The following is a 22,932-nucleotide window of genomic DNA, read 5'->3' as shown; positions in this document are numbered from 1 at the left end:
CTATCTGTGTTTGGCAGTTTGTCCGACTGGGGTGATGCCCTGAGTTCTGTCTGGGTTTCATGTGAGGTACATGTCTCTGTCCCATTTACTTAGTATGCTCCAGGTTTTTTTTGTTTGTTTGTTTTGTTTGTGGTACTGGGGTTCCTGGAAGCCCTTCTACCTCTGGGCTATACTCCCAGACCTATTTTTACATTTTTATTTGGAAACAGGGTCTCCTAAGCCAGCGCGTGCTGCTGGCTTCGAACCTGCGCGATCCTCCTGTCTCTGCCTCCCAAGCGCGGGGATGACAAGCGTGCGCCACCACGCCCGGCTTGCTCCAGGTTCTTAAGGAGCTAACAGGTCCCCACACGAGCTTTACAGACTTGGAGGAATCACATCTGCTCCTGTGATACTGTGTTCAGAACCGAGCGAGGAGGCATATATACTTCAGACAATCTTTTCTTCCTATAATTTCATACGTATAAGTAGAAAAGACAAGGAAATGACATGCTAACAGTGGTGTGTGGAGTTATAGATGCTAACTTTCCATATACTCCAAGCATGCATTTTATAATCAAAATTAAGCATAAATTAACCCTAAAATAAGCAAACATCTTAAAACATTTACTGCCTGGGAAAGAAATTCTTTCGAAACACAGGATACTCTGAGTTTTCTTTTTTGGTTTACACATACACACACACAAGCCAGGCACAGTGACATACGCCTATAATCCCAGTACCTGGGAGGCTGCGATAGGAGGATCGTGACTCGAGACCAGGCTCGGCAACATAGTGAGACCCTGTTTCAAACTAAAAAATTTGGTCAGGGGTGTATCTCAGAGGCAAAATGTCTCTGGGTTCAATCCCCGTGAGCACACATAAACACAAGGGAATTTAAAAGCGGGAATAATACATGCTTTTCATGATAATTTGGGACTGTATTACAAAATTTCAAACAGGATCTAACATTTGTTGAATAAATATGAATTTGATGCTAATGAAAAAATTTGGAGAGATGTCTTTTGCTTTAATGGATCTACTTAACTGCCCCTCAGTTACTAGAGAGAGCAGAATATCTGTCACATATATGTACGACAAACCAACAGTATACTAGTTAAGGGCATATATTACATGTAGAAAAATGTTCAAAAATATGGAGGGAAAATTCTAAATTTGGAGCTAGATGTGGTAGCATACACTCATAATTCCAGTACTTGGTACTTGGAGACAGGAAGATTTGTAGGTTCAAAGCCAGCCTCAGCAACTTAACTCTGTTTCAAAATACGGAATAAAATAGGGCTGGGGAGTCACAGCGTGGAGGTAGGACGCCCATGTTCCATCTCTAATCTCTCTCTCTCACACTCACACACACTCTCACACACACTCTCACACACACTCTTCTTTCTCACACACACACTCTCACACACTCACACACACTCTCTCTCTCTCTCACTCTGAGCAAGGTGGTCTTTGAGGCAGAGTGTCAGAAAGGGGATAGGGGATCTCGGGCAAAGAACTGCGAATGTCTTAGGTCTCAACCAGAATGGTAGTTTTAGAGGTTTTTGTTATTCATTGTAACACACTATATACACATAGATTTTTTTTGTATACATACCTATATATTTTATCCGATATTTTAAGAAAAACCGTTGGAGCCTAGTAGACCAATTCATACTCTGGGCTAATGGCTTATACTTGACCTGTTTTGTTCTAAGGCCATCTTCTGTTATTTATAAAATCCATGTATAGAGCCAGGTGTGGTGGTGCACACTTGTAATCCCAGCATTCAGGAAGCTGAGACAGGAGACAATTTGTGGACAGCCTCAGCTATTTAACGAGGCCCATTGTAACTCAGACCCTGTTTCAAAATAAAGAATAAAAAAATAGGGCTGAGGGTATAGCTTGGAGGTAGAATTCCCCTGGGTTCCATCCCCAGTACAGCCAAATAGCATATATGTATTTTATTTATTTAGAGCCAAGGGCAAGACCTGTTGCCACGTGTCTGCACTAAGACAGTGTGCTGTCTCTGGTGGTGTTTTCTGGGGAGGATGTTCTCGCAGCACCCATTCTGTCCAGAACGTTCAGCCAGGGGCGGGGCCTTGGCAAGCCCATGTTGGAGTTGTGCTGGTGTGGTGCTGGGGTGATCTTGCAGGAAGGCCCTTGCATGAGGTGTGAGTGTACAGTTCAGAGGGACAAGAGGGACCTAGGGAGAATTAGAAACAGTGGCGCACCCTGAAGATGGGCCTGAAGAGCAATCTCCCGCATCTCCATCCGGGCCCGGCGGCTCCAGCTTCCCTGGGGACGTGCCTCTCACCCGGTCAGGCGTCATCCCTGCCAAGGTGCGGGTGCTGAGGTCTGGGGTCCACCGCCAGGGAGGATTGTGCATCCGGGGGACAGTTCTCACTTTGCAGGTGCTTTTGTGTTACGATTGAATTGATCGCGGCATTAACCCTTGTGTGGAGCATGCTTTTTATGCTTAAAAATGATGATGGTTGAGCCGGGCATGGTGGTGCACCCTTGTAATCCCAGCATTCGGGAGGCTGAGACGGGAGAATCGCAGTTCGTGGACAGCCTCAGTACCTAGGCCCTTTGCAACTTAGACCATTTCAAATAAAGACTGCAATATAGGGCTGGGGGTGTAGCTCGAAGGTAGAAAATGCCCCTGGGTTCCGTCCCCAGAACTACCAAAAAAAGATGGTTTTAATATACTTACTACTTACTCATAGTCTGAAAGTGTAATCAAAGTTTGTGATATGGAAAGAGTATTTAGTGGCGTCCATAAGTTACTAAGAATGATAGGCGCGGCTTTGCGCAAAACACTAATGACCTCAGTTCTATTTCAGAATAACTTTGAAACCTCCGCTTACCAATTTTATTTTTCAGAATCACATTAAGTCGATAGACTCGGGCGAAACCAACATCGACGGAGCCGTAGGTGAGGACCGCGGGCGCCCGCCATCTGCACCCGAGGCACTCAGGTGCTGTGATGGAGGGGCCCAATTACCTGTAGTGACACTGACCTGTGTTCCTAGGGATGGCGGCATCAGAGGAATTCATCAAGATCACCTTGTCGGCCTTCGAGGCCATTATCCAGTACCCCGCCTTACTGAGGGATTACCGCTCTACGGTCAGTGTGGGCGCTTTGGATGCGGGCGCGCTCCTGTCCCTGACAGTTCTGTGTTCGCTAAGCCGGTGTTAATTCTGCGTCCCTTAGGGAGTCAGCCCCCATCTTTGTTGCCTTCCTGGGGTTTCTTCCAGTGCTTTTCTTCCCCTCTGGTCCTTGCTCCGTCCCCAGCCATCGTCTGCTCCGTGGGCACTGGTACCACTGGTCAGGGGTGGCTCCGCTCTGGCCCTGTGGCCTCGGATGCACCGTTCTCGGTTGTAGCCGTCTGCGCCCGGTGGGGTGTCAGCACCCTGGCCCCTGCCCCGGAGCCCGGCAGTGCTGGCCTTCCTCAGCCTTGGCCACACGCATGTCCTCCGCCCCTTGCCATTTGTCCTCCATGGCAAGGCTGCCCCCATTTGTGAACCTCTCATTTGGAGAAATCATCAGGAGAGCCAGGGTGCTGACATCCGCCCAGGAGGAGGGAGGGAAGGCTTCCTCTGCCTTCTGTATACAGTGCCGCGGAAGAGGTGCTGGGTGGGAACAGAAGGGAGTCGCAGTGCCAGCTGCAATGGCTTTTTTTGCATTTGACTGGGGGTTGAACCCTGGGGCATTCTACCTCCAAGCTACACTCACAGCCCTATTTTTTATTTTTTGCAGTATTGGGGATGTAACCCAGAGGCATTCTACCTCTGAGCGACACCCCCAGCCCTATTTTTAATTCTTTATTTGGGCACAAGGTGTCACTAAGTTGTGGAGGCCTCACCTAAGTAGACGAGACTGTCTGCAAACAGTGATCCTCCTGTCTTAGCCTTCCAAGTATTTGGATTACAAGAGTGCGCCACCACGCCATGCCTGGCTTTTTCTATTTTTTTTATTCTATTTATTTTTTATCCTGAAGCAGGGTCTCTGAGTCTAAGGCCTAACTTGGCAAAGGGTTTGGTAAGAAAATGCTTTTAAAAGATCACACAACCCTAGGGGCAAACTTTTAGACAGCAGTCACTCTGAAGTCAGGCACCTGTAATGAAGACTTACTAGCCGGGTCTGGTGGTGTACACTTATATAATCCCAGTACTTAGGAGGCCGAGATGGGAATATCACAGGTTTGAGGCCAGACTCAGGAACTTAGATCCTGTTTCTAAAAACTAAAACCTTTATGGTCACGTAGGATTTCACTCTGGAATCTGTTACTGTTGTCATCTTTACGTCCCCCCATCCACAAACACATACACATCCTCCGCCCTTTGTGCGTTGAATCCTTTTACAGTGTAGAGTCTCCTTGTCTAGTGATAACACCTTAGAATTAGCTCAGCTCTCACGTGGATCATACTCTATGCTTGGTAGAAATTTTCAAAGTGTGGTTTGGAATCCCAGGAGAGGATGTGGATGTGTGTTCCTTACTGGGAGCTCTTAGAATCAGGTGCAGAGGTGTTCCTCTGGCGTTTGGTGGCTTGGGAGAACGTGGGACTCCTTAAATGTTTTGATGTGTGAAAGAGGGCGATGGCGATGTTCTGTTTCTCTTCGGTTCACAGGGCTTGTTCACAGTCCCTTCATAGATTTTGTTGTCTAGTTTTTATTTATGTACAGATTTTTTAAAAAATATATTCTCTTGCATTTTTTTTTTTTTTTTTGGTGGTACTGGGGTTCCTGGAAGCCCTTCTACCTCCGGGCTACACTCCCAGACCTATTTTATATTTTGAAACAGGGTCTCCTAAGCCAGCGCAACTGGCTTCGAACCTGCGCGATCCTCCTGTCTCCGCCTCCCAAGCACGGGGATTACAAGCGTGCGCCACCACGCCCGGCTACTCTTCATTTTCTAAAAAAAATTTTACACAAAGAAGAATAGAATCAAGGGAAAGATGACTAGTATAAAGTTTAATGAAAAAAATTTTTAGTACTGAGGTTAAACCCAGGGACTTTCTACCTCTGAGCTACATCTCCAACCCTGTTATTTTTTTTTTTTATTATTTTTATTATTAGTTTATTTTGTGGAGCTAGGGATTGAACCCATGGGCATTCTTCCTCGGAGCTTACAGACCCAGCCCAATTTTTTATTCTTTATTTTGAAACAGGGTCTCACCAAGTAGCTGAGGCTGGCCATGAATCGGGATCCTCCTGTCTCAGCCTCCCAAGTATACTGGGATTAGAAGTGTGGGCCACCATGCCGGGCTCCTTTTTATTATTTTGAAACAGGCTCTCCCTAAGTTTCTGAGGCTGTCCTCAAACTTGCCATCCTGTCTCAACCTTCCAAGTTCTGAAACTACAGTTGTATGCCACGGCACCCCACTTATTGAACTTTCTTAAAATCTTTTACCTGGGTGTGATTTAAAGTTAAAGCTAGGCCGGGCGTGGTGGCGCACTCTTGTAATCCCAGCACTTGGGAGGCTGAGACAGGAGGATCGCACAGGTTTGAAGCCAGCCTCAGCTACTTAGTGAGGCTCTCAGCAACTGAGAAAGACCTTTCAAAAAAAAAAAATAGGTCTGGAAGTATAGCCTGGAGGTAGAAAGCCTCTGGGTTCCACCCCGAGTACCACCAAAATAAAAAAAAGTTAAAGTTGAAGCTAAGTATTATTATATTCACAATTATCTGTGGTATTATCTGATCATTCGATACTCGTTGATTGCCTCATTCTACTGAGAACTTCCCTAGGCATGGGGGTCAGGGGAGAAAGAAGACAGCAGCTGCCCCCATTTGGGTGGGGGAGCAGACAGATATTCAAATAAATATCCAACATACCAAGTGGTAGTCAGTGCTGTGAAGAAAATACCAGAGTGAGTGGTGACATTTTTTATTTTGTAGCACTGAGGCATTCTACCTCCAAGCTATACCCCCAGCCCAGTTCTTAAATTTTTAAACAGGGTCTCACTAGGTTGTGAGTCTCCCTGCTCGTGAGGCTGTCCTCCTCCCTGTGATCCTCCTGTCTCTGCTTCCCACGTGCTGGGGTCGCAGACACGTGCCACCATGCCTGGACGCTTGGACAGACATCTAAGTCTGGTGAGAGACTCCAAGACTTGCTCAACACCCCTTTCAGAAGAAAAGATTACTCTTCCCTCTCTACGTTGGCCTTCTCTATGTGAGTACAGATGTAGTAGCAAGTGTGTGTTCCCTTATGCACCTGTTCTAGCACCGCCTGGAGGGCAGCATCGCCCGCTTTGGGAAGCTGTGGCTGAGGGAGGGGCTTTCTAGATTGTAGCAGGTGCCCAACCCAGGAGGAGGGCTGAGCCCCAGGACCTGTGCCTCCGATGGGGCTGGGTAGAGCCTTCTGGAAGACAAGGCAGAGGAGGGCCAAGGCGAGTAGCTCATTAAGTAGCCTGCTTGGCTGTGGTAACGAATTTAGATTTTACTAAATCTTACTGATTCTTGAGTGGTCCCTTTCTATTCCATGAAGATTTTCTTTTCGGTGTAGTATGAAGATAGGGATAGTTTAGTCATTCTTGCGTGTTCTCTGAGTTCCTAGAGCTGCTTGGGCCCAGCAAGGCAGTTCTCTCTGCAATTTTCCATGTGCTGGTGGCATCTGGGGCATTCATGCTGAGCTCCACCCCAGCACTATTTGTTTTGAAATTTTCAGCTGACAAGTAGATCCTTGGGTTTATTTATTTTTTTTTAATTTGTTTATGCTGGTGCCAAACTATGTGTGATAGTTATGATTTCTCAAGGGATATTTTTGCTGGGTATTAAATTCTAGGCTGGCAGTTATTTTGCCATGCTTGTTTAGCATTCTGTACATATTTTCTCATCTTCTGAACTGTTGCTGTTGAGGACTAGCTATTGGTCTAGTTTTTCCTGTGAAGGTAATCTTTGTCCTTTGTCTCATTCTCAATAATTTTTTGGGGGGGATTTGTGGGAAATATTTTCGGTTCCCTGTAGGTTGACTAAGATATAACCAATGTGAATTTTTTTTTTTTTTTGTACTAGAGATGGAACCCAGGGATGTTATACCTCTGAGCTTACACCCTCAACCCTATTTTGTTCTTATATTTTGAAATGATTTCAGTGAGATGCAGAGGGACCCGCTAAGTTACTGGGACTGGTCTTGCTATACTCCTGGCCGAGGCTCCTATGTACTGGGATTACGGGTGTGCACCACCAGACCTGGCCCAGTTGTGAATTTTAAAGTTCTGTTGCCGGGCGTGGTGGCGCACGCTTGTAATCATCGCGCTTGGGAGGCGGAGACAGGAGGATCGCGCTGGTTCAGAGCCAGCCGTGCTGGCTTGAGACCCTGTTTCCAAGTAGAAAAAATAAAAAATAGGTCTGGGAGTGTAGCCCGGAGGTAGAAGGGCTTCCAGGAACCCCAGTGCCACAAAAAAAAAAAAAAGTTCTGTTGAGGATTTTCAGCCTCTTGCCTCTGGAGTGTCCTTTTTCGCCAGTCTGGAAAGCTCTCTGCCACCTTCGTCATCACGGCTTCCCTCTCTTTGGCCCACCTTGGGCAATTCAATCGCATGTCCCTGAGACATTCTCACTCCATTTTCTAAACTTTGTATGGCATTTGGTGTATTTCATTCTTTTCTGTTACTGTTATATATTCCAAATGTCAATTCCATTTGTTCTGTTTCTATTTTTTTGTGACTATTCAGCGGCTGGGTACAATCATCGAGGTTTATAATTTTGGTTTTTTATTGGTAGTTCTGTCATCTTTAGAAATACTACTTATTTTTTCCTCAAATCTATATTGCTTTTTATGGTTTCTTGTTCACTATAGATATTTTCCACTTACTGGTTTTATTCACATTTTAAAAATGTAGGTGCCCTGTGGCACATCGGGTGACGTTCATATCACAGGATAGCAAAAGTCTTGTCTGTGTCTGCTACATCTGTCTGGCTCATGCCTAAGTCGTCTCATTTTCCTGATGAGGCCATTGTTCTTGAAGTCTCTGGACATTCCCTGAAACCTACTCTGGATGTTCCTTCCTCTAGAAAGGCCTCATGCTTGCTTCTGCCAGACAACCACGTGCCCTGTCTGTTGGGATTCTGCATCACACCAAGGCCACCTGCGCCCGGCTTTGCAGCTCCCTGAGAATAATACAGCTCTGAGCTGGTCTTCTCCCAAGACAGAGTTCTCAGGTTTTGGAGCGTGAATGTGCCATGAGGGTGGTGGTGACCTGGTCAGGCCTTTCCTTCCTCTGAGAGTGTGGTCTCCGTTGTGCGGGTGCCCGGTACATGTGGGGAGCTTGACGGCACTCCTGTGCTGAGGGAGTGAGCCCTGGTCAGGACCGCCGGGGAAGGCTTCTGCATGGTCAGTCTCAACTGCCTAAGGCCGAGGAGTTGGCCTAAAAGTTCCCCTCTGTCCTTTCAGACCTTAAATGTTCACATTGGTGTTTTTTCTTTTTTTAATATTCATCTGGCACTTCTCATTGTTAGTAAGATGTCAATCCAGGCAGCCCTGCCCAGCATACCTAGAGACCCTGTTTATCGTGGTCATTGGCTCAGCCATGAGTCTTCCGTCTACGATTGAGATATTACTCGCTGGGATGTTGCTTATTGATTTTTCTGCCTAATGAACAATAACCTCATGGCTAATTTGTTAAGATCCAGTGTTTATCTGTACTGCCTTTAAATAGAAAGTTAATTAGTTCTGCTCATGAAATGCAGGCGTCCTAATTATGAAAGCTACAGCCTGTATTGTGATAGAAAAAGTATCATCACAACTTAACAGCTTCATAAAAATATTTGTAATGCCGTACCTCATGGGAACTCCCCTAGTCACCTCTCCCCGGCCCTGACTGGGATGCAGGTAGATGAAGGTCCCCACCCTGAGGGAGCGTAGCGTTGTTTGAAATTTTTGCACCGCTCTGTTCAAGGTTCCTGATCAATACTTGATTACAGGGATGTGGCTAAATGCGGTTAACTCTTCCTGAGCCCAGGTGCTTGACTCACTTTCCCTAGAGCTGCTAGAATGTTCAGTGCCTCCGAGCTGGCAGTCTCTGGTCTGGCCTAGAGTGGTCAGAACACTAAGAATTTGGTTGCACACAGAATTTGTTCCCACTCATGGTAGTTTAAAAAAAAATATTAAGAGCCACGTGAGAAATGTTTTATTAGAAAACTGGCAGTAATACAATTTGCCTAAATCGTATTTCTCTTTTTCTTTTGGTATTGCAAATTGAATTCCGGGGCATTCTATGTCGGTGCTACGCTGCAGGCCCTATTTTCTTTTCTTTCGGAATAGGGTCTTAAGTTGCTGAGGGCCTTGTTTAAAATGCGGAGGCTGGTGTTGAAACTGCGATTCTCCCGCTTGGGCCTCCCAAGTACTAGGATTTTAGGTATGTGGCACTGCAGTCGCCATTTCTTTGAATTTAAAAAAATGAGCTGAGCTTTAATATTTTTGTTTTAATAAAGGAAAAGCCTGTCCTTGAATAAAACTTTAAAGACTGGAGACCAGACCTGAGTAATTTAACGCTAAGCCACATAGTTGAGTGAGTAGTATTTATTGATGATGTAGAAAAAACGGAACTTGGTTGTGTAAATTGGTACAGCTACTTTGGCAGAACCTGGACATGTTTTATACTGTAACTGTTACTCAGAATCTTATATCTGAATATATATTCAAAAGAAATGTGAGCACACGTCCACTAAGATACATAGACAAGAACGCTTATAACCACGCGCCTGGAAAATATCCAAACGCCCAGCAGCCTGCAGATAAGTGATGCCACACCATGAAGTATCATACAGCAGTTACCCTTAAATGTGCTTGTGTCACCAGCGTAATATTGAGCTCAAGGTAACAAGTACAAAATCCTGATTCCAACTGCACAGGGTTTAAAAGCAGACAAATGGGTTTGAAGTCAGGATAGTTGTCCTAGGTGGTCACTGGTTAGGGGTGAGTGGCCAGGTAAGGATTAGCTATAAATTATATACTTAGGCTTGGTACACCTGTGTGTAAGTATATTTGAATTAAAGTTCCCATAAGTATGGAAAAGGTGACTTAGAGGTGGGTAAAGGTAACCATGGTGTGAGTTCACGTGAATATGCGTCTGTCTTCCATCGGTGTGGACTCCCAGTCAGCATTAGCTCCCTGTTGCTGCTAAAACAAATTGCTACAAGCATAGCAGCTTAAAGCTCTGCAAGTCCCTTAGCTTACAGTTTTGGAGGTCAGAAGCCTGAAAGGGGTTTTGGAGGCATTAGGTAGGAACCGTTTCTGCCCTTCCTGGTTTCTAGAGTCCTCCTGTGTACTTGGTTCCTGGCGCCCCCTCCGTCTTCAAGCCGTAGGTCTCCAGATCCCCCTCTCCCTCTGCTCTTTTGTCCCATCTTCCCTGACTCTGCCAGAGCTGGACCTGCAGGGGCTGCAGATGAGGGGCAGGGTGAAGACAGCCGGGACAGCCTTGGGATGGGAATGCGGTCCGCGGGTGGGGAGAAGGGCCTGCCGCTTCTGGGTTGGTTGGGCTTGGTGTCTAGAGAGCTAACTCAAGGGTGCAGCGGCCCGGGTGGTCCTGTGATTTAGGACAGAGATCCCACAACAGTGGCTTCTTTGTTAACTGATTAACTTCCCTTATCACTCTCCCCTCTCCTGCCATGTGCTGGCCTATGTAGTTAGTGAAATTCGGCACATCTCAAATTTTTCTTAGTGTTACTAAGTGCTTTTTTTTTTTTTCTTGGTACTGGGGATGGAACCCAGGTACATCCTATCTCCGAGCTACACCTCCAGCCCTGTTTTTTATTCTTTATTTTGAAGCAGCCTCACTGAGTTGCAAAGGGTTTCTTCCGATCGTATACACCTTTAGCAGTTCACTAGGTGTCTTTTTGTAAACCATGTCTTTAAAGGAGGCATTGAGAGAGCACAGTGGCGAGTCAGATCAGCCCAGGGTCAGGGAAGCGGCATCCTGTACAGCGAGTGCGGGTGCATCTGGAAGACTGCCTCGTTGACGGCATGTGTGGGGCCTTTGGGGGTCTGGAGATGACCTCGCGAGGCGGTGTCCATGAGCCAAGTCTGGAAGGCAAGTAGGCGTTGACTGAGCGGGGTGTGGGCGTTCCAGGTGGGCAGAGCTGTGCGTGCCCCCATCTCCTCAGCCTGGCCGTCTTCCCCCAGCCCCATGAGAGCGGTGTTGGGGGAAGGGGCCGACCTGGGCCACGTTAGGGTCTGGTCGGCTCTGCAGGGTGGGCTGGCGGCGGGCATTAGTGGGAAGGACGAGGCGGGGGAATCCGGTCTGCAGAGGGGGAGAAGTGTAAAGCGATTTTATAAGCCATTTCAGAGCTTTTCCCAACCGTGTTAGGAGATAGCCAGAGTAATTTATTTTAAAATAATCATAGAGGTGCAGGGTTATATGCACGAGCTGGGTTTAATCTCTGCCCTAGGAGAGGCGGGTTTGCCCGCGAGGCTCACCATCACAAATGCACACTTCTGGGGTGGTTGGGTAGCATTTGAAAGCTTATAATCGGAAGTTGATGGCTTAGAGGTGTCTTTATTTTTTAACATCAGAAAGTTCTCTCTTTTCCTGTAAGTTTTGCTCTTTCACCATGAGCACTTTAAACTCCCTGTCGTTTACGCCGGGCGTGGTGGCACCTGCTTGTAATCCTGGTACTTGGGAGGCTAAGACAGGAGAATCACAGGTTCAGGGACATTCTCATCAAATAAGCTCTCGTCAACCTAATGAGACCCTGTTTGAAAATAAAAAATAGGGGTGGGGGTGTAGTTTGGCAGTAGAATGCCTCTGGGTTCATTTCCCAGTAACACACACACACACACAATCTCTCTCTCTCTCTCTCTCTCTCTCTCTCTCTCTCTCTCTCTCTCTCTCTCTCTCTCTCTCTCGTTTAAAATGTCTCTGGATCCCAGGGAAACACACCAAGGGTTGTTTTTATGACTCTTAACCTCATTATGATGTATAATTACAGTGCACCAATAAAAGTATATTTGAAAAGTGACTTTTAAAAATAGCCAGTTCCCCGAGACCCTTGAAGTTTGCGTGTCTTTCCACCATTAGTGGTACTGTCTCGGGCGCTTGGCGTTCCCGCCTGCACCTGTCTGGACTTGCTCTTGGATTCTGTTGGTCTGTCAGCCGTGGGCTTGTAGCACCCCCTGTGCGTCCTCTTAGAAGACTTGGAAACGTGCTGGGGCCACCCCTCCCCACCCGACGCCTCCTTGAACGTTTTCTGCTTTTGACCTTTTGATCTCCACATACATTATAGAATCAATATGAGGAATTGATTGAACCCTTACTGTGGTGGTGTTTATTTTTCTGGCATTGGAGCTGCAGATGAACCTGCGGAGAATTGACCAGAGTCTACCCCGGGGGCCGGCTGCGCCTGCGTCCACGCCTCATGCGCTTCCATTTCTCACGTGGGTCTGAGATTCGGACCTATATGGTGTTTTCCTGCTCTTTGATGGACGTGCTTCGGCGTTTCTCATTAAACGAGGTCTACTGCCAATACAGCTTCCGTTTTTGCCGTACGTGGCGTGGATGGAGGTAACAGTCCAGGGGAAGTTTTTCTTCCCTATGGAACATTTCAAAATGGCCTGAAACTAAGGCCTCTTGTGTGAAGTCTTGTGGCTAGCGCAGGCTGAGGCTGCCTGGTAGCTGTAGGTCGGAGGCTGGGATTTCTTCTAGCGTCCTCAATTTTTCTCCCGTTGTCTTATTTTCCTGAGAAATTCTCTTGTTGCAGGTTCTGCAGATTGAACACAGTGGGGGCATTCTACCTCCAAGATACGTGCCCCCCTTCAGCCCTTTTTAAATTTTGAAACAGGATGTCACTAAAGTTGCCGAGGCTGGTCTCAAACCTGCACTCCTTCTGTCTCAGCTTCCCAAGTACTGGGTTTACAGGTGTGGACTTTTCTGGTTGTAATTGTGCGTCATTATTGAGCCCAGGGAGGCATTGGGAGCAAGGGGCATGTTCTCCGGTTCTTTGATCCGGTCTCGCTCCCAGTGAGCCGGGGGCCTGAGTCGTGGCCTTCACAAGGGCTTCTGCAGGTCCTCGTACCAGTTTGTGGCTCTAGTGAGGTTTCGCTCCTGGCAAGCTGCGGTCCTCTGTGTCTGCCTCTAGTTTGAAGATGGAGGTCTGCGTTAGGACTTGGGTTCTCTGATACAGCTGAGAGCAGTCGATTTCCAGTTCAACTTTTTTCTTGCGGAGACATCACGATCTCCAAGCTCTTTTTGTGGTGGGCTAGAATCCTGGTCCAGTAATGGCGATCGTATCTGTAAGTATTGGTGTGCCTAAGGTCATGTTATCATAGATCCCTTAGAGTTCTATTGTTATATATGCTATTTCCCCCTGGTTATGCTAATTGGTTGCAGTAGGTACATAGGAAAGCATAGCTCTGTATTTTTGTTTCGCAATATTGCTTTTTCTTTTCTTTTTCTTTCTCTTTTTTTTTTTTTTTTGGTGGTACTTGGGTTCCTGGAAGCCCTTCTACCTCCGGGCTACACTCCCAGACCTATTTTTTTTTTTTTTTACATTTTTATTTGGAAACAGGGTATCCTAAGCCAGCGCGCGGGGCTGGCTTCGAACCTGCGCGATCCTCCTGTCTCTGCCTCCCAAGCGCGGGGATGACAAGCGTGCGCCACCACGCCCGGCGATGCTTTTTTTTTTTAACCGTGCTCCATTTTTTTCAACTTTAGAGATGGGCACTTTTTTCGCTCATTTTAGCCCGACTCATCTACTGACTTTTGCGCTTAATTCTTTAAGGTCAATGTTGATGACCTCAGTGTTGATAGCAGGATGTATTTCTTTCCTTTGCACAGTTTTTGCTCTTGACCTAATGGGAAGCTTGGGGTTCTCACGCTAGCTCAGCAGAGCGTGGGGTCTGCACTTTGGAAGGACACCATGCAGTAGCCGGGGATGAAGTAGCCCTGGCTCTTAGGTTCTGTACACGTAGCACTGTGTCTAAACATGGGGAGAGGGAGAAGGGTGCAAATGAATGGCCGACACTCATGGGGAGGGCCGGCACCTGCGGGACATCCATCTGTCCATCAGTGTGCGGGCAGCTTTGTCCTGTGGCTCTGTAGCTCCGCCTACCTGTCACAGCGTGGGGAGAGCACGCACCAAACATCAGGAATCTTGTCAAGAAATGCATCAAGTGAGAAGGTGCATCTCAAAATTAGATAGTGCTGATGGTTTATTTGACATTTTGTAGGCGGAAAACCCTCGTGTTTTGGATTGTTTTACACCGTGTTCGAGTGTGCTCTGTCTGATAAAAGTGGGAAATCACAGGAGGGGTTTGTATCATGCATTTGTGTCTCTTGAGTCTATCTCTGAAAATAACCAAGATTAACCTGTCATAGTTCTTGGATGTATCTGATCACATGGGATCAGTGTCTCACCCCCTCCCAGTGTTGAGTTATATTTGGCTTACGTTGTTTTAAGTAATGAGCACCAGCTTCTACGTATGCGCGAGTGTGATGGTTTAATACGCCCCTATGCATGACAGACGTTGCATTTGATACTGAAGCTCCTTTCGCGAGCACTTGACAGTTTAAAGAACTTACTGGTTTGCTTTTTCGTAATGGCATTTGGACCAGAGGACTTGTTCAGAGTTAGTTAAATGAGCTCGGTGGCTTTCAATCCATGGTAAACTTAGCTGCCGGTTTCCCCGCACACCCGGCTGGGGGCTCCTTCCACGTAAGAAGCATAGTTTGTACTAGCTGGCCGTGCTGTGTCCGTGGAGATTGAAGCAGCTCTCCATCCCTTCTCCCAGGTCGTGGATTACATCCTGCCGCCTTTGATGTCCTTGGTTCAAAGCCACAACGGTGAGTGAGACGCCTCCGTGGGGAGAACTGGCCCAGCCCCGCGCTTACCTCCTCTCCGCGTCCTCACGCTCTTGGCCCTGTCTTCCAGTGGAGTGGAGGCTCTTCAGCTTGCGGCTGCTCTCAGAAACCATGTCTCTGCTCGTGAGCCAGGAGGGCGGGGACGGCAAGGAGGAGGAGGCTGGCGTGGATGCTGATGGCAACCTCCTCGCCCTGTTCCGTGACGTCTTGCTTCCACAGTAAGTGCCACACTGCCACGCCAGGCAGGGACGTGCAGGCGCCCGGGAGGCTTCCGTTAGACCCGCTGCAGGGCGGGCATCCGGGCTGCAACACTCAGCATCCGCTCCAACACTCAGCATCGCATGGGTCTTGGGCCAGGCCGTGGCTGCTGAGCTGCAGAGGACCCGGAAATGTCCCGGTGCGTCTGGAGAGATGTCCACTTAGAGCCTTGGTTCTCTGCCAGGCGCAGGACTCTTGGCGTAGGTGTTGTAGGCTCAAGGCCAATGTTGGGAGAGTACCAAGAGAGGAAACTGAGGCATCTCCTGGCACGACTCAGAAGTCATGGAGGTGGAGCTTTTTGAGGGTGGGACTCTGGTACCAGTACTTTGGAGGCTGAGACAGGAGGATCACAGGCTTGAGGCCACCACACAGTAACTGAGACCCTGTTTCAAGGTAAAAAGGCTGGAGGTGTAGCTTAATGTTAGAATCTCCCTGGGTCCAATCCCCAGTAACCCCCAATAAAAAATAACAAAATCGTAAGGGCTGGGGGGTATAGCTCAGAGGTAGAGTGCCCTGGGTTCAATCGCCAATACTCCCCCCGCCACAAGATAAAGTTTTCTCTCTGTATATGCTTGAGGTACAATATGATTTTGGGAAGGGGGTGATGGGGTAGTTGGTGGAGCAGGTTATAAATATTAACAGAAAGGAATTATTTATTATCTTCTATCCCGCATCCCAAGCACACAGCAGTGTGGCTACTGAAACGCCCAGGTCCAGTTCAGGGAACATGAATTTTATCAGAGTGGTTTGAGTAAAATGATTGCCATATGTCGCTATTAAATATTGCCATATATCTGCCAGGCATAGATATATGGGAGGCTGAGACAGGAGGCTTGCAGTTCAGACAGCTTCAGCTACTTAGGCCCTTTGTAACTTAGACCCCGTTTCAAAATAAAGAATAAAAATTAGGGCTTGGTATAGATTGTAGGTAGAATGCCCCTGGGTTCCATCCCCAGTACGCCCCCCCCGCTATATATATATCCATATATCACTATTAGATTTTCCCCAAAAAATTCTGTATTAGACTGTGTTTGGCATTCTTTGTGTCTGCCCATGGTTTCCATCCAGGCCGGGCCTGCAGTCCACCTCAGTTTTGAAGGTTTTTTTTTATTTTGAAAAGATCCAAGTTGCTGAGGCTGGTCTTAAACTTGCAATTATGTCTCAGCCTCCCAAGCACTGGGATTAGTTATGCCCTACTGTGCCCAAATAGCCTCCCCTATTAGCTTTATTTTTTGCAGTCCTGGAGATTGGACTCAGAGGCATTCTACCTCTGAGCTACACTCCCAGCTGTATTTTTTTTTCAGCACTAGGAATGGAACTGAGGAACATTCTACCTCTGTGCTACACCCCCAGGCCTATTTATTTATTTTGAAACAGGGTCTCACTAAATTGCAGAGGGCCTCACTAAGTAGCTGAGGCTGGCCACGAACCTGCAATCCTTCTGTCTCAGCCTCCCAGGTACTGGGATCACAAGTGTGCGCCACCACGCCCGGCTTATTCTTTATTTTGAAACAGGGTCTTACTAAGTTGCAGCGGGCCTAAGTAAGTAATCCTGGTTCAGCCTCCCAGGTACTGGGATCACAAGTGTGCGCCACCATACTCAAGCTCCGTATTAGTCTTTAAAATGAAGACACTCTTAGTACAGCAGTAGCACCGGTTTGTACTTAGTAGACATGAAGTGGTCATTAAAGTAATGCTAGCTGGGCGTGGTGGCATAGGACTATAGTCCTAGTACTTGGGAGGCTGAGAGGAGGAGGATCAAAGGTTTAAGGACAGCCTCAATGCTCAGCAACTTAGGCCCTGTTTCAAAATTAAGGATAAAATAGGTCTGAGGGTATCACACACCCAAAAGCTTATTCTGTTTATCTGGCTGAAATAAGGCTCAATAATCTATGAAATTTAAATGAACTCTAAGTGAAGCATGTATTTAACTTCCTTGACCCTGGAAAAGTAGAACCTTAGCAAGGACTTGGGTTTTTGAAGATGATTCTTGGTAATTCTAAGTTTAGAAATGCTAGTAATGGGAATTCCGTGTTCTCCTTCGGGTATATGTCTGTAATGGCTTCAGAGGGATGAACTTTCTGGAGGTCGTAGAGCTCATCCGGTTCACCCGGCAGGTGCAGACATTGATGTCGCCGTTCTGAATTGTGTTAGTTTAACCCGCCTCTGACCTTGGACAATTCTCAGGGTAAAGCCGAGGTGGTCGGTGTCCTCGTGCACATCCTGCTCCCGGTTTTCACGTGAAAGTATCATATTAGTGAAGATCATTTTCCTTGCAGGCAATACCCAATCCCAATGAACTTGGCCTATTTGCTCATGTAACTGAGCAGTGGAAGGCTTGTGCTGGCACCAGGTAGAGCTGGCGTGGGGTGTGCTGCTCGGTCTCTATCTTCCTCTCCATCTCTGCCCTGAGAACCTTGTTGTTCCTTGCTGTAGGATGGGGTTTAAATGGTGAGGTGGAGGGGTGTCCTAGGGAAAGGGTGAGCTTCTTTTTCAACAGTTGTGGAGAAATCCTCGGAGGACTCTAATCTTGCCGTGTGCCGTGTGATACCTGTGTTCCCTGTGCTTGCTTGAATTGCTGTGCCGTAGCCGGGCGTGGTGGCGCACGCTTGTAATCCCAGTACTTGGGAGGCTGAGACAGGAGGATTCGGGTCCATGGCCAGCCTCAGCTACTTAGGCCCTGTGCAACTCAGGGACACCTTGTTTCCAAATAAAAAATAGGGCTGAAGTATACCTGGAGGTACAATGCCTCTCAGTTCAATCTGCAAAAAAAAGTTGTGCCATGTGAATGAAAGGTCATCTGGAACAATAAACATCTGTGTTAGGGGTTTCCAGAGAAACAGCCAACAAGACAGTGTGCATATAAGATTTGTTAGGAGGACCAGCTCACACAGTGGGGCTGAGGAGCCCAGGCTCTGTAGTCAGCATGCTGGACTCCAGGAAGGACAGGGGTGTGGCTCCTGCCTCAAGCTGCCAGGCCCCGAATGCGGGAAGAGCCAGGGTTTAAGTTGCCACTCAAGGGCAGGGAGAGACCAGCGTCCCAGCTCAAGGCAGCCAGGCCGGGAGCTGGCTCATTCTTGGTGTTTTGTTGGGTCTTCAACCGATTGAACAAGGCCCACTCACTTGGGGGAAGGGGACTCTGCTTTCCTGGGTGGGCTGATCATGGTGTTGGCCTGTTACCCAGAAAGCCCGTCATACATCCAGGATAATGTCTGACGGATGTCTGGGCACCTCGTAGCCCCGTCAGGTTCACACACACAATTAACCACCACAGCGTCTGTCACAAACGAATCACTCACGAGTTAATCTTGGGGAACCCTTGCCTCTTCCCGACCTGCACACTTTCTAAAGTTTAGTAAGTGTGTGCTCACTGCCTGCCGTGTGTGATTACAGTACCATTTATAGAGTTAGACTTGGGTATGTCTGGGTGGAGGGGGACAGGGGACCCTGGCAGGAGGTGGAGTGCCAGGCTGTAGGCGGGCCAGCTGGTTTCCATCAGAAAAGCCTGGAAACTTCCTCCAGCTGTGGGCCTCCCTGAGACTAGGAAGCCCAAAGGAGGCGTGCCCTTTGGAGCTGGCAGTTCAGCCTTTGACTCTGAATCCCGGGGCTTCTCGGCATTGATCCTTCCCCATTTCACCCTTAAGGGCACACTGGTTAAGGGTTCAGGTCAGGAGCAGCGAAAGGCTGCCCACCATCGAAACTTGTAAGTCTGGATTGTAAGGATTAAGAACAGAAAACTGTGGCCATCCTTCTGTTGCTGCACAGCAAATTACCCTAAAGTTAGTGGCGTAACTGAACACCCGTTTATCAGGACACCGCTCTGGCTCAGTCTCCCGGTGCGACTCGTTTCTCTGCTCGGGAAGCGAGGGTGCCCGCGGGGCTGGGTCCCTGTCTGTGGGCTCCTGGGTGGTGGTGGTGGGGGGGTTATGCTTCTAGGCTGTTCATATCGTTGGCGGAATTTGACGTCTGGTGGCTTTTATTAGCGTCCTTCGGCTCTTGCAACCAATTAGTCCTACAAAGAGACTGGCTTAAAATAACCACAGTTAAGCAGCTCAAGAGGCCAGAGGCCGGGAGTCCCAAATCAAGGCACAGGCAGGGTTGGTTCCTTCTCCCCGAGGGAGGATCCGCTCCATGCCCGTCCTGGCTTCTGATGGTTGCAGTGGATTTTAAGTCGTAACTTTTCAGTTCTATTATTTGCACAAATTGGCGTGGTGGTGCTGTTCGCTGCGCGTCTACACGGTGCCCTGATCGTACCCACCCTCCCCTGCCCCTCCTGGGTTTTGGGAGGGGCCCGTGAGCCTCTGTGGTTCAGGTTTCCTCTGAAGACTCCTGGATGGGATTTGGGGTCCTCTGTCAATCCCAGGCGCTCTTACCGCAGGGTCCCTCACTACCTCCGTAAAGGCCCTTGACATGTCAGGCTGTGTTCTGGGTGTTAGGACTTGGTTGTATGATTTTGGGGGTGATTATTCAATCCACGGCGCAGATGTAGGACCACTGTACCACATCCGCACTGCCTCTCCCACCTAAAGACACGTTTCTTCTCCCGCCCTCCATCTTGAAGCCGATAGCAGTTTCAGACCCCGTTGGTGCCGGGGAACCTCTCATCTGTCACCAGCTCCCTGAGGCTCTGTGTGGCACAGCTGCTGCTGCTGCCCGTGTGATCTGGGTCCCGAGGCTCGCGTAACGGGCTTCTGTCTGGACCTCGTGTGTGTGCCCTCCCGTCCTTTCGTTTCCCGATCCTCCAAGATCGTCGATGCCAGGAACAGGGCTAAGTTGATCTGTGTCCTTAATGTGTTTCTTTCCAAAAGAGGAAAAATGAAAAAAAAAAACATCACCTCCACTCAGTTACCGTGATTTTTATTCAGCAAGAGGTAAGGTTTAATTTCCAAGGTTTTTGCAGAAGACAAGAGGTAATCTTGTCTTCTGGAAGTCTAATGGAACTTAAGCCCAAGTCCACCTGATTAATTAATGTTTACGTGCCTCAGAAGTTTAATATCATGGTCATTCTCAGTAAAATCTTAGAACTGAAATTTGTGTTCTGCTGACCCACTGAACTTTTTTTTTTTTTTTTTTTTTTTTTTTTTTTTTTTTGAGGCTGGCCAGGCAAGGTGAGAGTTTTAAGTAGGCTGATACTTTTTTTGTGGTACTGGGGATGGAACCCCGGGGCATCACTTCAAGCTACACCTCCAGCCCTTTTGTTCTTTACTTTGAAACAGGGTCTCACTAAGTTGCAAAGGGCCTAAGTAGCTGAGGCTGTCCATGAACTGTGATCCTGTCTCAGCCTCCAAATGCTGGGATTACAAACCACCACACCTGGCTCGATCCTTTAAGATGCATGCCACTGCTATTTTGTGGGAGAGGAAATGTTAGTCATACAAACATAGATACAATGGCGACTTCATATTTTTTGCTTGATGGCAAATGAAAGAAGTATGCAGTTGGTAGAAACTATGCTTGGAATTTTGAAGTCCCCCCACCCCGTTCCCAGGCTCCTGGGATGTGGCACGATTCTGTCCTGTGATCTTAGGTGGAGGCGGTGAAGCTGGGCTCTGGTCCTCCTAGCCGGGAGTGAAGGAACTCAGACCCCACAGGGTGCTGGTTGCTAGGCGAGGGCGTGTGGGGCAAGGCTTAGCGAGTGCATTTTCCACCTTACTGTGGCTTTATCACAAGCCCCTGGAAGTAGAGCCTCCCGTGTCCCCATTTGTTTGCGTACAAGCCCTTCTCCAACCCCCTGCCTCGCCAGTTCCTTTAGTAGATATCTGTTGAGTACCTTCCAGGGGCCAAGCCCTGGGGATCGAGGGAGCCAGGCTGCACCCCGTGCCTCGTGAGCTTGCAGTCCAGTGAGCGAGACACCACTAAGTGGGAGAAGGGGGGAGATGTCCTCAGCTGGAGTGTAAGGACTCCTGAATGAGAAGAGCTGCTTGTAGGATAAGGAAGGTGTTAAATGAGGCCCCCAGCCGGGTGTGGTGGCGCGTGCTTGTAATCCCCGCGCTTGGGAGGCAGAGACAGGAGGATCAGGCAGGTTCGAAGCCAGCCACGCGCTGGCTTAGGAGACCCTCTTTCCAAATAAAAACATAAAAAATAGGTCTGGGAGTGTAGCCCAGAGGTAGAAAGGCTTCCAGGAACCCCAGTACCACAAAAAAAATTAATAAAAATAAATAAATAAATAAGGCCCCCAGCTATTGGCCTTTGGAAGACTGGAACCATTTTGCCAACAAGTATTTTAGTTTGATGTTTTCCTTGAGATTAGAGTGTTTTCTGTTGAGGGGATCACGCTGATATAAATGTGCTTTTGATGTTTTTATGACTCTGGCATTCAGCATCTCTCTCCTGGGGAAAATGAGTACAGCCTTTCTTTTTTATGATTCTCTTGTGACTTGTGAAATTATCAGGGCCCTAATGACTTCATAAATTATAAGGCTTTGTTTTTTTGGAATCTGAGAGGGGAACATGTTCCTTGCGCTTGAGAATTACATTTCCTTTTAAAAACTGGAATTTACAGGTAGGTTCCATTAGTGCACTGGAAGTTTGCTTAGCTGTCTTGGGAATAAAGTCCTGCAAAAAATCACGAGTTTGTTGCATTTTGGTGTGTTTGGCCCAGTAACATCTCTGCTCCTCTGTCTCCCTTAGCCACATAGATTCTGTACTAAAGTAGGTATGAACTTGGCCATCTTTAGGATTGTTTTTGTGTGTGTGGTACTGGAGATTGCATCCAAGGGCATTTCATCTCTGAGCTCCACCCTCAGCCCTATTTTTTATTCCTTGTTCTGAAACAGGTTCTCACTAAGTTGCAGAGGGCCTCACCAAGTAGCTGAGGTTGGCTATGAATCCGAGATCCTCTTGTCTCTGCTCCCAAGATCTGGGATTACAAGTGTGCACCAACACGCCTGGCTTCCCATTGACCCTTTTTGTTCCTAATTTTTATTTTATTTATTTATTTTTATTTATTTTGGTGGTACCGGGGGTGGAATTCAGAGGCTTTCTACCTCCAGACTATACTCCCAGACCTATTTTATATATATATATATATATATATATATATATGTGTGTGTGTGTGTGTGTGTGTGTGTGTATGTATGTATGTATATATGAGTGTATATGTATATATGAGTATATATGCGTAGTATATGTATATATTAATTTGTAAACAGGGTCTCAGTAGATAAGAGCTGAGGCTGACTTCGAACTTGTGCAATCCTCCTGTCTGTCTCCCAAGTGCGGGATTACAAGAGTGCACCACCACGCCTGGCTTCCATTGACCCTTTTTAAAGAAAATTTGTATTGGATATTAGTTTATCAGACACACAATGACTTCTAAAAATGCCAATTTGGTTTTTTATTCCCTGGATAGCATACATGAACAGATCTCACATTTTCTTTTGGCCATACTTACACTTAGTTGTATGGTATTTTTATTTTGTGTAGCCCATGGCTGTCTTTGATTTATTACTGACTTAGTTACGATTGTCATGAGTGGTATTTTCTTAGCCATCCATGAACAAATCTTTTAATTACGATAATCTAGAAATTTCAGCAGCCTTTCTACAATAGGGAACTTCCGGGCTCCTTAAACAGAAGGCTGTTCCCAGCGAAATGTTGACCGTCCGGGAGCTGAGCTGACCGTGGAGGCGTGCCGGGCTCGCTCGCGCAGGACTGCTCAGCTCAGCCTCTCAGGACCGCCTGCCGGTTTTCCTGTCCCAACCCTTCCAAGTCCTGTCTTCTCAAGACTGCCTTCCTGTAAGGATCCCTCCCTTCTGACTCCCTGCTAATGGCCGTGGGCTTAGAGGCTGGGTAATTAAGCTTGTTTGACGACTTCCAAAAGGAGAGCAACCACGCTCTTAAGGTCCAGGAGCCTGTTCCGATGAAAGCACCTGCTTCCTGCCGCAGGTCTTTAAATA

The 22,932-nt window shown here is 47.6% G+C and overlaps 1 protein-coding gene across 1 annotated transcript in view; it reads left to right on the top strand.

Annotated features, from left to right (window-relative positions):
- Positions 1-22,932, top strand: part of ULK4 (unc-51 like kinase 4) — a gene marked incomplete at both ends in the record, with an annotated part of 268,478 nt that overhangs the window by 93,856 nt on the left and 151,690 nt on the right. The window contains 4 exons of the mRNA XM_080715872.1: positions 2,863-2,914; positions 3,012-3,106; positions 14,707-14,758; positions 14,847-14,994. Of these exons, the coding sequence (XP_080571998.1) occupies positions 2,863-2,914; positions 3,012-3,106; positions 14,707-14,758; positions 14,847-14,994 (347 nt within the window). The remainder of the gene's footprint in view (positions 1-2,862; positions 2,915-3,011; positions 3,107-14,706; positions 14,759-14,846; positions 14,995-22,932) is intronic.

The sequence above is a fragment of the Muscardinus avellanarius genome, assembly GCF_963383645.1.
Source record: "Muscardinus avellanarius genome assembly, chromosome: 18".
Taxonomy (NCBI): domain Eukaryota; kingdom Metazoa; phylum Chordata; class Mammalia; order Rodentia; family Gliridae; genus Muscardinus; species Muscardinus avellanarius.
Note: the sequence above shows the minus strand (reverse complement) of the source record. Positions and strands in the feature narration are given on the sequence as shown.